This window comes from Canis lupus, chromosome 20, assembly GCF_003254725.2.
Source record: "Canis lupus dingo isolate Sandy chromosome 20, ASM325472v2, whole genome shotgun sequence".
NCBI lineage: Eukaryota > Metazoa > Chordata > Mammalia > Carnivora > Canidae > Canis > Canis lupus.
Genome location: NC_064262.1, coordinates 58454769 through 58474242, shown reverse-complemented (window position 1 = coordinate 58474242; position 19474 = coordinate 58454769). Strand labels below are relative to the sequence as shown.

Genomic DNA, 19474 nt, shown 5'->3' with positions numbered 1-19474 from the left:
TTGTCCTACATACATGGTATATTCCCGCACATATCAAATATATGTCAGTATATAATAAGCTGAAAGTAAATTCAATAAATAAATTGAAATTGTTAAATAAATACAAATGAAGAAATATGGATGACATGACTATACCCTTAACCACACCCCTAACCCTAACACTAAACCGAGGCTTAGCTTCAACCCAACCCTAACCCTAACCCCAACCCCAACTCCAACCTCAGTCCTAAGCCTAAACCTAAACCTAAGCCTAAGCCCAACCCCAACCCCAAACCCAACCCTAACCCTAATCCTAACCCGCGCCCCACTTGGTTGTGATGTGCAAATCTGTGCGGACCTTGTTTCTCCATAACTTGGTCTTGATAGGTTGTGGGTTTCTAGGAATTTACCCATTTCTTGTAGATGAAGCATTTGACTGGTGTGTAATGGTTCATAGTCGACTCTCACAATCATTTTTATTCATGTGTCATCAGGTGTAATATCTCCTCTTTCATTTCTGACTTTGACTTTCATCTTTTTATTTTTTAGTCTAGCTAAAGATTTGTCAATACTGTTGGTCTTTTCTACCACTTTCCTCCTCTCTATTTCATTTATTTCTGCTCCAATCTTTCTTATTTTCTTCCCTCTTCCTTTAGTCTGATTTTTCTTTTCTAGTTCCCTGGGGTGTAGTTTGTTATTAGAGAGTTGTTTTTTTTTAACTCAGACATTTATAAACATCCTTTTTTTTATTTTTTATTTATTTATGATAGTCACACAGAGAGAGAGAGAGAGAGAGAGAGGCAGAGACACAGGCAGAGGGAGGAGCAGGCTCCATGCACACCGGCAGCCGGACGTGGGATTCGATCCCGGGTCTCCAGGATCGCGCCCTGGGCCAAAGGCAGGCGCCAAACCGCTGCGCCACCCAGGGATCCCAAACATCCTTTTTTAATACTGCTTTTGGCACATCTCATAACTCTTGCTATGTTGTATGGTCATGTTTGTTGGTCTCAAGGCATTTTAAATTTCACTTATTTTATTTTATTTTAGATTTTATTTATTTATTCATGAGACACACACACACACACACACAGAGAGAGAGAGAGAGAGGCAGAGACACAGGCAGAGGGAGAGGCAGGCTCCATGCAGGGAGCCCGACGTGGGGCCTCGATCCCGGGTCTCCAGGACCACACCCTGGACTGAAGGTGGTGCTAAACCGCTGAGCCACCCGGGCTGCCTAATTTCACTTTTTAAAAAAAGATTTTATTTATTTCTTTGACAAGGATAGACAGGGAGAGCATGCACAAGCAGGACGACAGAGAGGGGGAGGCTGACCCCCTCGCTGAGCAGGAAGCCCGACTCGGGACTCGATCCCAGGGCCCCACATCATGACCTGAGCTAAAGACAGATGCCCAACTGACTGAGCCACCCAGATACCCTGAATTTCACTTAAAAAAAAAAAAAGATTTATTTATTGAGAGAGAGCACACATGCATGGGTGGGACAGAGGGATGGGGAAGGGGGAAAGAATCTCAAGCAAACTGCACCCAGCCTGGAGCCTGACATGGGGCTCCATCCCCCACCCCAAGATCATGACCCTGAGTGGACGTCGAGAGTCGGGGGTCTACTCAACTGAGCCCTGCAGGGGCCCCTTACTTTCACCTTTGACTTCCACTGTGACCAGCTGTCGTCTCAGCAGGTGCTAAGATTCAACTGTCGGGGCAGTTTGCAGGTTTCCTTCTGCTCTTGATTCCCAGCTCTACCCCTCTGTGGTTACGGGTAGCGTTTCAAGCTCCTTAAATGGCCGACCCGTCGGTGCCCTCGCGTGTCATCTGTCCTGACGGACTCTGCCGAAGGTGCACATTGTGGCGTGTGTCGGCCAGGCCTGCGGGCTATGCGGGCCAGTCGGCGCCCCTCCAACTGCACCGCGGCCTATTTCTCCCTTCAGTTATTTTTGTTTATGCAGAAAAATTCCAAGTAATTGAGGTAGATGTTCATCCACCAAGGATGTGGATCTAAGTCCTCACTCCCTTAGCATGACCTTGACCCTGACCCCAACTTTTAACCCTAGCTGAACAGCCTTAGTATTGATCCTCCACATGATACCTTCTCAGTAGAATCCGTGTACCAGCAGAACTTTCCTTCATCTTCCCCTCTATTTATTTTATGCTTCAAATATGACTACTGTGGCTGATAAACCATATTTTTACTTTATAATTTAAATTAACTTAAAGGGCTACATGTCACTAGTGCCTTCCATTCTTGGACAAAGCACCAAATGGTCCCCCGCAAACACTGCATGCATGGATGGGTTTACCCCCTAAAGTGCCTCCTGCAAGTGCAGGTGGATATTCAGAAACTCTGTGCCACGTCCCAGCCTTGGGGTTTGCCACAGAGAGGAGACGAAGAATAACACCAATCTCCTGCCCAATATGTCCCTAGGGTGTCAAGTCTATGCGGCTTGAGGCAGTGCTTGGAAAACCCTGCAGAGCTCCTAGACGTGGCTGTCAGGACACCGCCAGACCATCCCCAACTTCAGGCCCCTGGGCCAGGGCAGGCACCTCTCCAGCCTGGGGGGAGACAGGGACACGGACAAATTCCCGCAGGTGGACACAAGGGTGAGGTGGGGCAGAGCTGAAAGTCCGTCCTCCCCGGAGGTGGGAGAGTGTCTTCACACCTCCAGCACCATGGTGAACCGGAAAGCAGGGGACTCGGGGAGTGGTGTGCTCTCCACCCTGCAGGGATGATGGGGAGAACTCCACGGGCTGCAGCAAACCTCAGGAGCCCCTAGAAACAGCCCCTTAGCAATCTTGTGTAGGAAGACCTAGACAAGAAGTTGAACACGGAGCACGTCGTGAATGAAACCCTGCAGCCTCGCTCCTTATGGAGAATAAAGCTGTTTAATACACGGAGCAGCTTTCATGGCAGGTGAAAGGAAGGTGTAGTTTTCAAATGGGTACCAAAGAAATACCGTCTCTTGATTGTTTACACTGAAATGAAAATGGAACATGCTTTTTTTTCTTCCATTTAGGTCACCTCAATTCCCTCTGGTCTTCCACAGTGTCAAGGGCTGGTTTCCAGACCTGAATCAGGTGGCCTCCGGGGATGCCACTCTGTCCTCGGAAGGGCTGCCACATAGTGGCTGGACAGGTGTGGCCGTTTGTGTCTGACGCCAGGGGAGGTGGGCAGGTCCTCTGGGAGCTGGGAGACGTGATGGGGAGGAGCTGCGCCTTTGCAGGGCAGGTGCCCGTTACCAGCAATTCCAGTCTTTGACCAGCGGCAGATTCTCATACAAAGTCCTGGATTCACTCGAAATCGGGCTATGAAAGGTGCACTCTGGGTTGCTTCTTTCCACAGATCACAACTGTGAAAAATAAGGCTCGCCAATGGGCAGCCCCGGTGGCACAGCGGTTTAGTGCCGCCTGCAGCCTAGGGCATGATCCTGGAGACCCTGGATCGAGTCCCACGTCGGGCTCCCTGCATGGAGCCTGCTTCTCCCTCTGCCTGTGTCTCTGCCTCTCTCTCTGTGTGTGTCTCTATGAATAAATGAATAAATAATCTTTGAAAAAAAACAAGGCTCACCGAGATACTGGGGAGCTGGTGGGTCTCCAGTACGGTTAGAGACCCGCAGCTCTCGAGGAGCCTGGGAGCTGTCCAGCTGCTGAAAGTGTGTGAGAAGATTAAGAAAAATCAGAGGCTTTTTAGTTTCAGTACAAAGTTGCCCTCCTTCTCCCTCTATTTACGTGATCAGAGTGACAGGGGCACCAGGCTGTCACCACCACTGCTTGCTGCTGAAAAACGGGGTAAGCTGCCTTCTTGCATCAGGGTGGTAACCGACACTAACCTGAAATTATATTTAATTTATACTAAAGATTAATATAGGGCAGCCCCGGTGGCTCAGCAGTTTAGCGCCGCCTGCAGCTCAGGGCGTGATCCTGGGGACCTGGGATCGAGTCCCACGTCGGGCTCCCTGCATGGAGCCTGCTTCTCCCTCTGCCTGTGTCTCTGCCTCTCTCTCTCTCTCTCTCCTCTCTGTGTATTCTCATGAATAAATAAATAAAATCTTTAAAAAAAAATAAAGATTAATATAATCTTGTTTTTCAACTAGGATTTTATGATGTTGCAACTTAAATATGAATCATTTGGGAAATAAGGAATGCATGGATACTGTTCAATGTAGGAAACTCATTTGCGCAGAATTTTCCTTTTGAATATACAATTTTGCAAAATATAGTACTGAAAGCGACATAATGAACATAAACACAGAGACTTTACAAGAATTATAATTTTGCCACATTTGCTTCACATTTTTGTATGGGGAACGACAGTAGGTCATAGACATCACACAACTTCACTCCTAATTACTTCAGGGTGCACCTACACCAAAGGAAGCAGGATTTCCCTCAAAACCATAGTAGCATTTTGCTCTTAAAAAACTCAAAAGAAAAAAAAAAAACTCAAAAAAAAAATTCCTGCTTTTCATCCGTCAAAAAAACATCAGAAAGTAGGGTAAATGTGGAGCATTGAGAACAGGCCATGAGAAATGGTATTTCCATGGCTAAGGATCTAGGAGTTTCCAAGAAGAATCAACAGAAAAATCTCCTTTGTAAAAAGAGGAAAAGACCGTTTTCTCCATGAAACCATAAGGCGTGTAGCCTTACAGTCACGTACCTGAGGGCTGCCCTGCGTCTCTGCCTGGCATATCCGTATGTCCTAACTTTTCCTAATCTGTAAGAACCAGTGAACCCGGAAACTGCAGCTCTTTTCTCACCAACCCAGACAAGCGTGCGAAGGCTCCAGTAAAGCAAGAAGCTTACTGTGACCAGAGGCTGTGACCTCCAGGCCCTTTGAGGACTCGAGGCGAGCCGGGCCAGCACCACTGTCTGTCCTCAGGCCTGTGGCCCTGGGGTCTGCGTGAAGCACAGAGGCACTCTCACGGCCAAGGCCAACCAGACCCTCTGCCACGACCCACTCACCTCCATCATCTTGTTTTCCCTGCTCCTTACTCATCGGCTGGCAAACCGCATTCAGAGGTTTCAACCATGGCTGTTTCCACTGTTTGGGCCCAAAGCATCACGGTGGCCTGGACACCTTCACGGTCACCACGCCAGGGAAGGGAGGGCGGCAGTGGGTGCCAACAGGGGCCCCAAATCGGTCGTTCCCACCTGCTCCTGATCCCCAGCTCCCGGTGGGGTCTGGCCCACACCCCCTTCACTGACACAGACACCCCTGCCTGAGCCTCAGTACATCCTCCTCGCGGGCAGCAAGGGCTCGGTCACTGCCGTCCCTTCTCCTGGGACGCCCAGGCTCCCCAGCCCCGGGGCAGCTTCACGGTGGCTTTCCCGATGCCTCTGGTGAAGCCAAGTGCCAGATGTCCAGCATCTGGGCCCCACGGCGTCTGGGCCCCCTCCCCATCTGCCGCAGCCCCGAAAGCAAGGTCACGGTGGCCCCGAGATCATCTCCATCTAGGCCCAGCACGGGGCTACGAGGCTGCGAGGCTGCGTCTCTGCCCTCTGGCACATTATCGTGCTGAGGCCTGGCCAGAACAGGCGAATGGAGAAACACAGCTTCTGGAGACAAATACAACTTTAACACTTAAAAATATGTAAACTGCTTTACACGTATTTAATTAAAAAATCAAAGTCACTACACTGTCATTGTATGCTCTGTAGTCATCCCGCGGTGCCAAGCTCCGTGAGGCGACCAGCTCCGGAGGCCTGGCATCTCCCGGCATCTCCCGGGCGCGGGACCCACCGTGCACGCCGCGTTCACTCTCTCGGTTTTCCCCAATTACCGAAGGCTTCCCCTACACTAAGGTTTTTTTTTTTTTTTAAGATTTTTTTAAAAATTTATTTATTCATGACAGACACACAGAGAGAAGCAGAGACCCAGGCAGAGGGAGAAGCAGGCTCCATGCAGGGAGCCCGACACGGGACTCGATCCTGGGTCTCCAGGATCACACCCTGGGCTGACAGCAGGCGCTAAACCGCTGGGCCATCCGGGCCACCCTACACTAAGGTTTTGAACACATCTCCTTCCATTTTTTTAAAAAAAAGATTTTATTTATTTATTTGACAGAGAGAGATCACAAGCAGGAGGAGGGACAGAAGGAGAAGCACGAGCAGGGAGCTCGGTGCGGGGCGACCCCAGGACCCCACGATTGTGACCTGAGCCAAAGGCAGAGGCTCAACCAGCTGAGCCAGCCAGGCGCCCCGTCTCCTTCCAGCAGTGAACCTGCCCCTATTCTACTTTCCGGCCGTTCACGTCTGTGCATGTGGGCAGCGGGCATCCCGAGCCGAGTCCGAGGAGCTGCTCTGAGCCCCACGTGCATGCCCAGCAGGGACGCGCCAGGTCAAGGAATCTGCGGCTGCAGGAGTCCGCCAGGAACGCGGGGCACGGCCGGACCTGGAGTCCCGGGGCCCCCACGTACGTCAGTTTAAGGTGGGCACTGCCGAGACGGGACAATCTGAGGGCAGGGCTCCGGTCAGTTGGGGGGAGAGTAGTCCCTGAGCAGAAAGGGGGATGAGGGGTCCAGCCCCTGGCCCACCGCCCAGGGGGGCTCCAGGCTCCCCAGCAGCGGACCCGGGCACAGCCCCGCTGCAGGCGAGGCTTCAGCCCCCCTGATGGTGCTCTTACCTGTAACTGAACTTGTGCCCAGGGTTTCCATGTGGCGGGGCCTGTGCTGGGGGGAGGGGGGCTCTCGGCAGAGGCCTCCCCACCGTGAGGGGAGAGCCAGGAAGGCACCTCTCCCCACTCTGGCTCAAACCCAGGGTGTCCCCAACCCCAGCCCTCCCCGGGGCACAGACAACTGCCAGAGCCTCCCGCAGCCCACGGGACCCTCGCCCCGAGCGCTGTGCCACGGGGCCGCTCCCCGTGCTGAGAGGAGCAGAGGAGGCCAGTGAGGCCTTGGCTGCCCTTGCACTGCCTTGTTGACTTGACCAGGCCACAAACAGCAAGGCTTTCAGTTTCCAGACCCGATTCAGCATCCAAGGGGCACGACCCCCCCAAGACAACAGCAAGCAATTCTGGGACACCAGCGGGGTGTCGGAGAACAAAACCCGGACAGTCTGGCCCAAGACAGCACCGGGTCGCACAGGTTAAGGACAAGGACACCGTCAGCCATCGCAGGCTGTCAGCGGTACTTCTGACCCACCGACGAGACCAGAGGTCCCCATGGCCTCCTCCTCATGGTCTCTGTCCGCGGGCGTGGGGTGGAGCTCAGGGGACTCTGGCCGTGATGCACGCGAGTCCACAGGCAGACGAGGACGTACGCGGGGTGAGGCGGGGCAGTATCCTCTCTCCGCGTTTCCCCACGACAGCACCGCCACCACCGCCACCAGCTGTCTGCGCCCGAGCTCAGCTGAGCCCCCACGAGGAAGTGACCCCATGCGGGAACAGCGCTCACAATGTAAGGAACACAGGCCGACACCACGCGTCGAGCAAATGCTCCGTTTTACTAAAAGTCCACATATACATTGCACTTTACAAAAACAGCATCTATCTGGACCCCCAGGGCCCCCCTAATCCAACAAAGGGGGTTCTGAGGGCGCGGAGAACACGAGGCCCGCCTTCCAAATGCAAAGCAGCCACCAGCACGGGGTACCCGAGCCTGTGTGGAGCCCTCGTCGCCGCCCCAAGGGAGGGCCTGGGCACGGCCAGCGCCCAGCTGGACCCACAGACGTCCCTCAGGAAGAGGAGACCGGGTACCCGTAGTGGTTGCGGTCAGCCTCACCCAGGGTCAGCGTCAGGGACAGGCTAGGCTTCCGGCCCAGCTCCTCCTCCTCCAGGCAGCGCTGCGGGGGCCGGGACTTGAAGAAGTCAGAGACGTAGCGAACCTAGGGGGGAAGGCGAGAGCTGCTGGGGGCTGGGGACTGGGCCCCCCCCCCCGGGGAAGGCAGCGGGGGTGAGGAAGGGGCTCTGTAGTGGGGGGAGACCCGCGGGGGGAGAAGGACGAGGGTCCCAGGGCGGTGGGCGGTGCGGGGAAGGTCAAGCCCAGGAGCTCACGGTGAGGCCGGCCACCAGTGCCCCCTGCAGGAGGCCAACCAGGACATCACTCCAGTGGTGCTTGTGGTCAGACACGCGGGTGTAGCCCACATAGAGCGCGAAGGCCAGCAGGAAGAACTGCACCGTGGGCCGCAGAAGCCGGGCCCACTTCCAGCAGAGCCGCGCCTGCACGTAGAGCTGCGGGCCAGAGGGCGGCGGTGAGCCCGGGAGCCGGCCGGGCTCACCCCACATCCAGGCACACACGGGAGCTGAGGCCACGAACAGGAGCCAGCAGGCCCGGGGCCTTCGGCTCCCAGGAGCACACCAGTCAGCCCGATCCATCACCACCTCCGTCCACCCCTCTACGGAAGGAGAGACTGAGGCCCAGGGAAGGCAGCGACTCGTCCGGTCCCAAAGCCAACCCTAGGAACAAGACTCACCGCCAAGAACATCATGCAGTACATCCCAAAGGAGGAGTGTCCGGAATAGAAGGACAGCCTGAGAAAGGAGAGGCCAGGCGTCAGGAGGGCTGCACAGAGAAGACAGCCCAGGGCCCAGGCTCGGAGGTTCGGAAGCTCAGTCCCACCTCTGCTCCCCTCCCACTGTGTGGCCCGTAGTCTGGGACCCAGCATGGTGGGGGGGGGGGGGTTGTGGGGAAACACAGCCCCTCCTCACTTCTCTGACCACACAACAGAAAGTCTCCAAGTGGGGCTCACGGCCTTTAGCACAAATGTCGTAGGGCCACCAACTCAGAACCAGTGCACACACCTGTGTCCAGCAAACAGGTACCACCACATGTCAGGGTTATCTCCCATCTGTGGTACTTGAGGCAAGAAGTAAATTCAAGTTTTAGCAAAAAGCACATCAGTGGACAAGAGAACGTGGCAGACTAAGAAGCTCCAAAGGGCCAGCCCTCCTGAAGAGAAAGGGAACCCACGGGCAGGAACAGAGCCTGACTGACGAAGGCCACACGGACCAAGAGCAGAACTGATCTCTCTGCACAACCGTGCTTGCTTGTTTGGACCCGGTGTGCGGAGCTGGACCCACCCTCCCGGGGCTGAGCAGCTAGCTGGGGCAGTGCTCTGAAACATGTACAGCCAACACTTGTCCCCGCCGTCCGGGGAGATGCACAGCGGCTGAAGCCCAAGAAGGAAGCCCTTCGCTCTCACCTCTGCCTGCCCATCAGGTGCGCACAACGCACAGGAAGCCTGAGCGAGCACCGAGGCAGGGCCCCAACATGGCGCACAGAGCCCACCTGTAACCCCGAGAGCTTTCTCCTGGAGCCTGGTGTCTGAGAAAATCTCCACCGACCCACTAGTCATCAGAAAGAACTTCACGACCACACATGACAAAGAATACAAAATTTACAAAACTAGTGCAGAAAGGCCGCTAACCAATCAACAGCCCCAACAAACACCAACAACAATCCCTGGGGCAGGGAGTTCAATCCGATTCCCAGAGTTGCTGCACTACAATATGAAAAATGTCCGGTTTTCAACCAAATTAGTACTAGGCAGGCTGGGAAAAGTGTGGCCAAGGCACAGGGGAAAAAAATCTAGTAAAAGAAGCTGTCCCCGCGGACATGCAGGCACCAGACTTGCTGGACAAGGACTTTTCAACAGCCTTTTAAAATCTGTCCAAAGGGGCAGCCCCAGTGGCTCAGCAGTTTAGCGCCTGCCTTCAGCCCAGGGCGTGATCCTGGAGACCCGGGATCGGGTCCCGCATTGGGCTCCCTGCATGGAGCCTACTTCTCCCTCTGCCTGTGTCTCTGCCTCTCTCTCCTCTCTGTGTATTCTCATGAATAAATAAATAAAATCTTAAAAAAAAAATCTGTCCAAAGAGCTAAGCGATGTCTCACTAGAGAATACTGACGGAGACAGAGATCATCTAAAGGAACCAGACAGAGACGTTCTGGAGCTGAATCTGAAATGCACCATCACCAGCAGATCTGAGCAGGCAAAGCGCAAGCACGGACACAAGTCAACAGAGATGATCCAATCGGAGGAGCAGAGAGTAAAGGGAAGGGAGGACCAGAGGTGGGCACAGAGCCACCAGCAGTCACCTGCACAGTAGGGGCCCAGAGGGAGCCCAGAGGGGAGGGGCAGGCAGGGCCACAGACAGTGTCTGCAGAAATAACAGCTGAACACCTCCCTAATCCTATCGAAAACTTAATCGACACCCCAAAGCAGCTTGATGAGCTCCAGCAGGAGAAACTCAGACACGGTGTAATCAACCTGCCAAAGGACCACCAGGGAGAACCGTGCAAGCAGCGACAGGAGACCCCTCCTGGACGAGGGCCCTGGGTACGATTAGCAGCCGGTTTCGCATCAGAAGCCTTGGAAGCCAGAGGCAGTGGGATGACACATTCAAAGGAACCAAGAATCCCACACCTGGCAAAGTTATCCCCTAAAAACAAAGGAGAAACTAAGACATTCCCAGATACGCAAAAAGTGAGATTTCACTGCTCAAACACCTGCCTTCTAAGAAATTCCAAAAGGGAGTCTTTCCAGGAAAACGAAAGGTGCCAGACAGCAAGTCAAATCCTGACACAACGACCTGAGAGACACCAGCAAGGCAATTACACAATACGGACTTCTGCACTGAAGTACCTGTGGCTTAGGATTCCTGGGTTTTCTGATAATTTATTTGAACTGCATATACAGGAATGAACGTTGGCTAGATTCACCGTCGTGATCATTTCAAGGCAAATACAAATGCCAAGTCATTATATTGTGCACCTAAAATTAATACAGTGGTATAAGCCAATTATCCCTCAATTTTTTTTAAGATTTTATTTATTCATTCATGAAAGACACACACACAGAGAGAGAGAGAGAGAGAGAGAGGCAGAGACACAGGCAGAGGGAGAGGCAGGCTCCATGCAGGGAGCCCAATGTGGGACTCGATCCCAGGACCCCAGGATCATGCCCTGGGCCGAGGCAGATGCTAAACCACTGAGCCACCGGGGCTGCCCTATACCTCAATTTTTTAAAAATTGCATAAAACAGGGACACCCGGGTAGCTCAGCAGTTTAGCGCCTACTTTCGGTCCAGGGCATGGTCCTAGCACCCCGGGATCAAGTCCCGCATCAGGCTCCCTGCATGGGGCCCGCTTCTCCCTCTGCCTGTGTCTCTGCCTCTCTCTCTCTCTCTGTCTCTATGAATAAATAAGTAAAATCTTAAAAAACAGTAATTATAAATCTAAGATGTTGAACATACAATGTATAAAAATATAATTTGTGAAAATAATCTCATAAGGGCACCACATGGCCATAAACTCTTAGCACGGTCAACAACTAACGAAAGGTGGCAGTACGGAAGAAACGCAAAGGTCAGCATAAAAACAGAAAATATGCAGAAAACAGCAAAACAGCAGAAAGCCTTCCTGATCCATAATTACAATGAATGGCCGCGGGGTGGGGGGAGCCAGGGGGGCAGGGGCCAGGAGTGGGGCTGAGGGGGGAAGAGCGGGGTGGGCACCGACTGGGTAATGATGACTAATACACATGGAGCTTCTTTCTAGGGCGATGAAAATATTCTGGAATAAGACAGTGGGATGGCCGCACAACTTTTTGAATTACTAAAAATCAATGAACTGTACACGTTAAAATAGCGAGATTAGTGAATTTTAGCTGTGTGAATTTTATTTCAATCTTTTAAAAAGGAAAATAAGAATGGCAATGGAGTTTATCACAGAGTGAGAGCACAGAGCAGAAGTGGGACAGAGGGCCCAGCCCCTGCCCCCGCGCCCTCTCATCTGCAGGACTCAGGCCCGCAGCCACCCCCCACCCACCTCGGGCCTCACCCCACCTCAGCCTCTGCTCAGTGAGGGAGTCGCCTCGTCAACCTTCTCCGCAGGAAGCTCGCTCTTCGGCGTCCAGTTCCTGAGGGTCCCGCTCCAGGGCCCCCTCCTCCCCCAGGGGTGGGGAGCGGGAAGCTGTGGCTTGGGGCCCCCGCACGACCCCGAGTGGGGGCTGCTGGCCCGGCACCCACCTGGACTCGGTGACGTTAGCGGGGCTTCCCCTGCACACCTTCTCCACCTGCACGTACAGCGAGCAGTTGACACGGCTCCAGTCAGGGTCGCACACCGCCAGGAAGTTGGGGCGCAGCCGGCCGATCATGTACTTGGCCAGATCCGTCAGAGACTGACTCACCGCAGCCCCGAACAGGAAGGTCCCCAGCACCTTGTAGACGGCGGCCACGTAGTTGTTGAAGTCGGAGCGGGAGTAGAGGCGGTCAGTGTACACCAAGTAGGCCTCCCCGGCCGAGACCTGCAGAGGGGACAGCTCAGGGCCGCGGGGGGTTCAGGGTGCAGGGTTCCCGCCCCCGGGTTGGCTGGGGTCCCTGGGGTCCCGGGAACTCCAGAGCACCCAGCAGCCCACCCGCCCGCCCACCCTGGCCAGCCTTACAAGGACAACGGTGGCCGTGATGGTGACCCCGGCCATGAGCCCGTGTGTGATGGTGTCTGGACGGTACGGGTATCGGATGGAGTCGTCCCCGCAGTAGAACCCTCGCTTGTACGGGGCATTCACAAGCGTCAGGATGGCGAAAGGCAGAGAGGCTGGGGGCAGGGGAGAGAAGCCAGTGGCCGGGTGCTCCCCCCACTGCCGCCCCACACTGACCTGACAGCCAGCAGGAGCCTTCCTCACGGCAAATGGGGGGCGCTGCCCCATTAAAACCCCTCGCGGTTCCCCATCACCCTCAGACGAACACCAGACCTTTCCGGGCCCGCCGTAAGCCCCCCACATCTCCCACTCCCCGCTTCCCTCCAGCCCCCTTTCTGCTCCTGAACAAACTCCACAAGCACCACCCCCGGCACCTGGCACGCGTCCTCACTGCCCGACACGTCTCTGCCTAACTGCCCTCCAGCCTGCGTGCCGTCCAGCCTTTCATGGACGACATGTGTTCTCCAGGTCCCCGGCGCTCTACGTATTTATGCAGTGTGACACTCGTCACCGAGCACGGGAGGGGGGTGCCATATGCTCAAGGCTGTCCTCGGGGCCTTCCCAGGGCTTGGCCTGGGCAGGTGGTCAATAAACATCTTTGAAAAGAAGGGGGGCGCCTGGGAGGCTCAGCGGGTGAAGCACCTGCCCTCAGCTCAGGTCCTGATCCCAGGGTCCTGGGACGCGGTCCCACGTCTCCAGGAGCCACAAGTTCTGGCAGGAAAATGAAGCGCTCTGGGGTCCTAGGGCCCTGCTGAGCTGAGAGTGACAGCCACACGCAGAGTGCCCTTTGCCCTCAGCAGGGCAGGTGACAAACCTAAAAGGGTGTGACTCTTCTGAGGCCTGAATACCACAGGAGGCAGCGGCAAGGCCAGCTCCTCCTCCCAGGAGACCAAGTGTAGAGCGGAGTCTGGGGACGCAGAGGGCTGCCTGCGGAGGTGGGAGGGTCGGGGTAAAGAATCCCGAGCAAACAGCAACGGGGTCAGGGATGCTGTGGGGCTGTCAGGTAGGGCACACAGAGACGGTGCTTGCGGGGACTGAGGAAGTTCAGGGCGGGGCGGGCGGGGAGGAGCACCGGGCAGGGGCAGTGGTGGTGCCAGGGTGTAGAGGTGGGCTGGGCCTGCAGAGCGGCTGGGCTGGGGCTGGTGCCAGGGTGCAGAGGAGGGTCCCCAGAAGGCTGATCGTGCTGCCCATGAGGCGGGGGACACCCGTTTGGAGCTGTTTCCGTAGGGTCCCTCAGCTGCTGAGCGAGGGCCAGGGTGGAGGTGGAGGGGGGGGGCTCCAGGTTGGGGGGGGCCAGGCCAGAATATGCTGAGCCATCAGCTCAAGCCTCATCCTGCAGCTGTGCAGGGCGCCCGGGTGCCCAGGTCGGCCTCCCCGCTCCTGTCCCCCGCACCTCTCTCGGGGGCTCAGTCACCCTGAGCTGGAACCAGAGCTCCCAGCACGGAACTGGGGCCTCTGCGCCTGGGCTCTGGTTTGGCCCTCGCAGCGGGCACCCCCGCAACCTCCCTGCCTTTGCATCACCCCCCACAATACACCGTGTTGTCCTCGGCGCCTCCTCGGCACCCGAGGAAAGTCAACTGCTTCTGTGCTGAAGCCTCAAGACTGGGAGCCGTGGGCCTGGCCTCAGCACCCCGCGCCAGGGGCTGCGCCCACCCGGTCTCCGCTGGCCTGCGGCTGCTGTGTGAGCCCCAGCAGGTGCCTGGACCTCTCTGGTCTGCAGCCGCACCTCCCCGCTGCTTGGTGGGGGAGGCTGGATTCCGGGCAATGTCGCTTGTGCCTGGCACGCAGCAGGTGCCACACGGACGTTTAAATATAAGGGACAGTTGCTCAGTAGAGGGCGGGGGCTGGCACGGCCCCCCCTCCCCCCGCTGGGGTCCGGCTCATCGCAGGAGGCTCCCGGGAGGCCTGGCCCGGGGCGGAGCACAGGAAGGGGGGGCGGTGCAGGCCCCCTCCCCGCCTCTCCCCTCCCCCCTCCCCCTCCCCCGGCGGGGCACACACTCGGCCTCTGTCGCCGGGACCCGGGGACGGGGGGGCGGGGACCTGGGCCCTGGGGCGCCCCTCCCCCAGCCCGGCCCGCAAACCCGCCCGGCAGGTTTGGGCCGCCCGACGCCCGGGGCACCGGCTTCCCGGGGAGCCCGCGGCCCGGCCTCCCTCGTCCCCCGCCGGGACCGGGTTCGAATCCCCCCGCCGCCCCGCGGATGAGCGCCGGGGGGGGGTCCCCGCGCGAGGAGCCCCGAGCCGCCCCAGCCGCGCCCCGGCCGCGCTTACCGACCAGCACGCACAGCACGTCGAGCAGCACGAAGACCCACCGGCGCCCCATGCCGCCCCGCCCGCCCGCCCGCGCCCCCCGACGCCCGTCCCAGCGCGTCCCGTCGCGCCCCGGCCAGGCCGCGGGGTCACATGGCCGCGGAGCCAGGCCCTGCCAGGGCGGGGCGGGGCGGGGCGGGGCGCGGAGGGCGGCAGGGGCGCGGCGGGCGGGCGGGGCAGCAGCTCGGGAGGGCGGACTCTGCCCCCGCCCCGCCCCGGCCCGGCCCGGCCCCGCCCCGCAGCGGGGAGGGGGAGGGGGAGGGGGAAGGAGGGGAGGGGGAGGGAGGGGGGAGGGGGCCGCGGGGAGCCCGGAGGGGTCATGTCTCCACCCCCAGGCTGAGGGCCAGGCCCCCCCCCTCGCTGAGTCGGACAAGGGGCCGGAGCAAGAGGGAGGCCCCCCTCCCGCCTCCCCTCCCGCCTCCCCTCCTTCCCCCTCCCCTCCCCGGGGGAGCTCGTCCTCGGCGCCCCCCCCACCCCCCCTCCCGTGGCAGCGGCCCTTGCGGGGCGCCTCTGGGCACCTGGGTCGGGAGGCGGGACAGGACACAGGCCCAGCGCCTCCCTCCTGGGCCGCGGCCCTCCCCTGCGGGGCTCCCCCGCCCGGTCTCCCCCAGGCTGCGGCACCAGCACACCCACTGTCCCAGCAGGAGCCAACGGGGTGGGGGGAGGAGTCGCCCACCAGCTGGAAGGTCTGTGCCCCGCGCCCCCCACCCCCACCCCCCGGGTCCTGGGAGTGCCCAGGCAGAGAGAACTGAGGCCCTGGCACAGGCACTGGACCCTGGGCTGACACCATCAGCCCTGCCCTGACCTGGCAGGACACAGGACAGCAGGGACTGTCCCTCCTCCAAGGTCACAGGGGGGGGAGATGCGAGCTGGGACTCAACCCAGGGGCCTGGCCCAGGGCCTGCTCCCTCAACCTCTTAAGATACATTCACCACCCCAGTGCCTCCAACGACCCTAAAACAGGAGGATTCTGAGCCCTTCCTAGAGATGAGGGGGTCAGATCCAGAGACAGGCGGCCCTGCACCGAGGTCAGGCCGCTGGGGCTTCAGCTCGGCCCCACTGACACTTGCGGGGTGCAGGGGTTCCAGGAGGAAGCCTGGGCTGGGAGTCGGGGGACAGTGCACAGCAGATCGGGGGCTCTGTGATGCCTGCAGTGGGAGGCGGGATGTCCGGGACCATCTCCCCTGCGCCCCAGACAACGTTCCCCCCTGAGCAGCCCCCAGACACCCCCACATGCACACTCAAAATAACCCAGCCCACCCCCAGGACATGACAAAGTCCAGCATGGAAACTCCGGGACCCAGATTTTCCGGCCGTGGTGTGGCGGAGAGACGGTGTGGGAGGCACAGCCCTAGCACCCTCCCCCCCCCCCGCCCCCGCCCCCGTTGCCAACCGCACCACCAAGGAGTTGGGGGCGGCGGGAGGTTGCACATCCTTAAAAAAAAACGCAGCTTCCTCCTGCCGCAGGAGTCACTGGACTCCCTCGAGGCGGAGGCGGCGGGAGACTCAGCTTTACTCCCCTGCCGGAGGGTTTTTCCAGTCTGGCCAGGGGTGGGGCTGCCACAGGGCCCAGTTTCAGCGTTTCTCCCACTCCAGCCCGGCGCTGCTCACTGGCTTTCTGGCCGCCACTCGGAGCAGGACGGACCCCAGGGGAAGCAGGTCCCAGGCTCCAGCTCCCTCCGTCCATCAGTTCACTCACTCGTGCAGCCCCTAATGGATCATGGGTTCTTTGAGAATTGCCTGATGAGTGACAGGCGGACGGCATCCGGGACACCCAGCAGCATGCTACATAAATGTCACCTGACCGTATTCCTGAACTTTTCTCACTTTAAGCTCAAGGTGACCACCCACCCTCAGTTAAAGTAGAGAATGTGAAAGGCTGCACTGGACTTCAACAGGGCTTCCTTACTGAGCACCTACTGTGTGCTGGGCGGGGAGATGGCCGGGGGCAGCCCGCCGAGGGGACGAGCATGATGCGGGGGGGGGGGGGGGGGCGCTGCGGCTGGGCCCCGGATCTCCAGGGGAGGCTCCTGTGGGCAGAGACCCTGGGTGGGAAGCAGCGCCGCCTGTTTAGCTGGGAGAAGCGTGGCCGGAGCAACAGTGTGGCCACCTGCCCTCCCCCACTGACCTCAATCTCACCCTGTCCCTAAATACCTGGGCAGGGTCAGGATTAAACTCTAAAGAGGACAGCAAGGATTAGGATTGGGGTCAGGGCTCCTGCGTCTGCTGGCTGGGGTCCCCCACATTTCAGGGAGTCTTCATACTTGGAGTCTGCTTTAACCCTTTAGAGCGCGCCTGAGGCTGGCGAGGCCTGCTCCTGGGAGCCAGACCCCGAGAGCTCCTCCTGCACCTGCAGGGGCAGACTGAGCCCCGGCCGGTCCCCTGGACACCAGGGTTAGGGTTAGTCACCTAGATCCACCAGGGAGTGGAGCTCAGGGCTAAGAGGCCTTAGTTCTCGTCCACCTGATGGGCTCCCGGTGCCTTTGTCTCCAATACAGTGAAGACTGGGGAGAGATGCGTGGGAGGGGGGCAGACAGCGCCTGGCACACAGTAGGTGCCCCTGAGTGCAGCATTCTTGGCTCTTTCTGTACTTCCCTGAGGGCTAAGTTCCAGCCCCACGTGGGTGTAAAGATCACTTACAAGTCTACTCCTGGGGCTCAGAGAGGCCACACTGGGAGTTCTTGGGGCTTTATCCCCTGCTCAGGGTCCTGGAGTCGGCCTGCTGCCTCGGTCTCTCCACCTGCATGTCCGCGGGAGGGTACCTCCGCCCTGAGGTTGTACTCGACTGCCTGACTGGGAGCCCAACTCAGGAAGCACCGCTGGAGGGTTAAGGGGCCATGAAACGGTGGAGCAGGCACTCGGGATCCCCTTCAAGTCACAATGTAGCATCAGTGAATTCCGGATCCACGCAGGCCACCGACTGCCCCCACACGCCGTGTCCTCGGCCTCCTCTAAGCTCTGGCACCGTTCCTGTGTCTGCTTATCATCCCCATCCCCCACCCTGAGCTCCAGGGCCAGCGGCCAGCACCCAGCAGGCACCCAGTCGGCGCAGACTGAAGGAAACACGGCCTAGTGATCAGGATGGATTGCACACCCACAGCCTGACGTTATCAGGGCGACCACTGCTCCAGGGCCCCCCAGCCCACGGAGTCGTGGCCAGAGAGCGTGAGCTGCTTACTTCTCCACGGAGAGGGCTCCCCCTGCTGCACCCCCCAACCAGCACTGCCCCGATAGCGACTCCCAGCCAGTCTCTCCAAAGCCCAAGTCCGCTCCTGCGACCTCCCAACGCCCTCACATTCCTGGCCGAGAGGGGGCGAGACTTGCCATTGCCCTTCAGCCTTAGGGCCCCTTCCGCGAACCCCGTGCCCCGTGTCCCTCCCACCCGGGCTGCCCGGCTGCTCCCTGGGAGGCCGGCTCTGCCTCTGTGGGTGAGCAGCTGACCCAGGGCTGGACACTCAGTCCCCGGTTCAGTCCCAGGCACGACACAGACGTGGTAACGAGTCTCCTTCAAGGGCTCCTGCGGGGGCTCCTGGGGAGATGCGCGCTCCCGCAGGGACCACACAAGGTTCCCAAGAAGGCAGGCCCCGCCACCCCGGTCACAGCACAGCCCGGCCAGGCCTGTGTGCGTCCACACCAACGCGACGAAAATGACTCGTCGGGACACAACAAGCGACACTGGAGACGCGGGGACCCGGGATCCAGGGGAAAACAGTTCACAGCTCTAGAAATGAGCGCCGGCAGAAACAGTGAAGATTCAGGTAATGGTTACAAAAAAAAATGGTTAATTTCTACAGGAAAAGGTAGAAAATGAAGAATTTCAGGAGAAATGGAAAAGCCAAGTACAAATACTAGAACCAGAGCATACATGATGTGACTTCAAGAGCACAGGGACCGGCCCACCCAGGGCGCAACAGCCGCTCAGGGCTCCCGGGAGGGTGGCACCCAGCTCGCACAGCCAGACACTGGGGCGCAGCGGAGACGTCGGGGGGCAAAGACGGCCCCGCCTCCGGAAAGGCCCCAGCCCTCCGCCCGAGCGGCTCCCCGTTGACCACACCGAAGTGCGTCCCAACCAACCTGCTGGTGCCAAACACAAAACCGAGGCCCCCTCGGAGGAGACAGGCAGGTCCTGCCTGGAGAAACAGGAAACGACAGAAACCAGGAGTCAAGGAAACATATTTAAAGTGTTCAAAGTCAACCTGGAATCCTAGTGGCTGCGAAGGCCACGCGGCACGGACACACCGAGGCCCCGACCAATGCTCCAAAGCAGCCGGGAGGCCCGTCTTGGGTCTCCACGCGGTGACACTGCGCAGTCATGGCGGATTTCTCCAGAAAAGGCCAAAGCCCTCGGGTCTGTTCCCAGGGTGCGCGGCCGCAGCTTACGCAGCCTTTGTGGTGTGCGTCTAGGCCTCTGCCCTGCGGAGCAAGAGGCCTCGCATCCCAGGGTGCAGGTGACAGCCGGCAAGCGGCCAACGCTTCCCACGATGGGACAGGGGACCCATCGTGGACAGGAAGGCAAAAAAACAGATGAAAGATAATCTCCAAACGCGGGGTAAAAAACACACTGGCGTACGCAGGTGTCTGCTGCAGGGGAGCGGGCGGGAGGCCGCGGGCGACGCCTCTGGAGAAGCGAGGAAACCGAAGCAAATCCTCCACCCGGACCGTCTGGACGCCCTGCCATCACCCACGCGCCCGCACCCCTGACCCCAACACCAGACACCCAGCCCTGCAGTGTGGCCTCCTGCCCCCCAGGGCCTGCTGCCCCCC

The 19474-nt window shown here is 58.7% G+C and overlaps 1 protein-coding gene across 2 annotated transcripts; it reads right to left on the bottom strand.

Annotated features, from left to right (window-relative positions):
* Positions 1 to 7411: 7411 nt before the first annotated feature.
* Positions 7412 to 18907, bottom strand: PLPP2 (phospholipid phosphatase 2). Of its 2 annotated transcripts, none has more exons than XM_025456608.3 (6): positions 18785 to 18907; positions 12368 to 12519; positions 11952 to 12229; positions 8400 to 8457; positions 7981 to 8157; positions 7412 to 7811 (listed from the first exon to the last, which is right to left on the bottom strand). In XM_025456608.3, exons 2-6 carry the CDS (start codon positions 12401 to 12403, stop codon positions 7662 to 7664), a joined length of 699 nt encoding a protein of 232 aa, XP_025312393.1. In that variant the 5' UTR covers positions 12404 to 12519; positions 18785 to 18907; the 3' UTR covers positions 7412 to 7661. The 2 variants fall into 2 exon arrangements, with proteins under 2 accessions (XP_025312393.1, XP_025312392.1); XM_025456607.3 differs by lacking the exon at positions 18785 to 18907 and adding an exon at positions 14672 to 14797.
* Between the last annotated feature and the right edge of the window lie 567 nt (positions 18908 to 19474).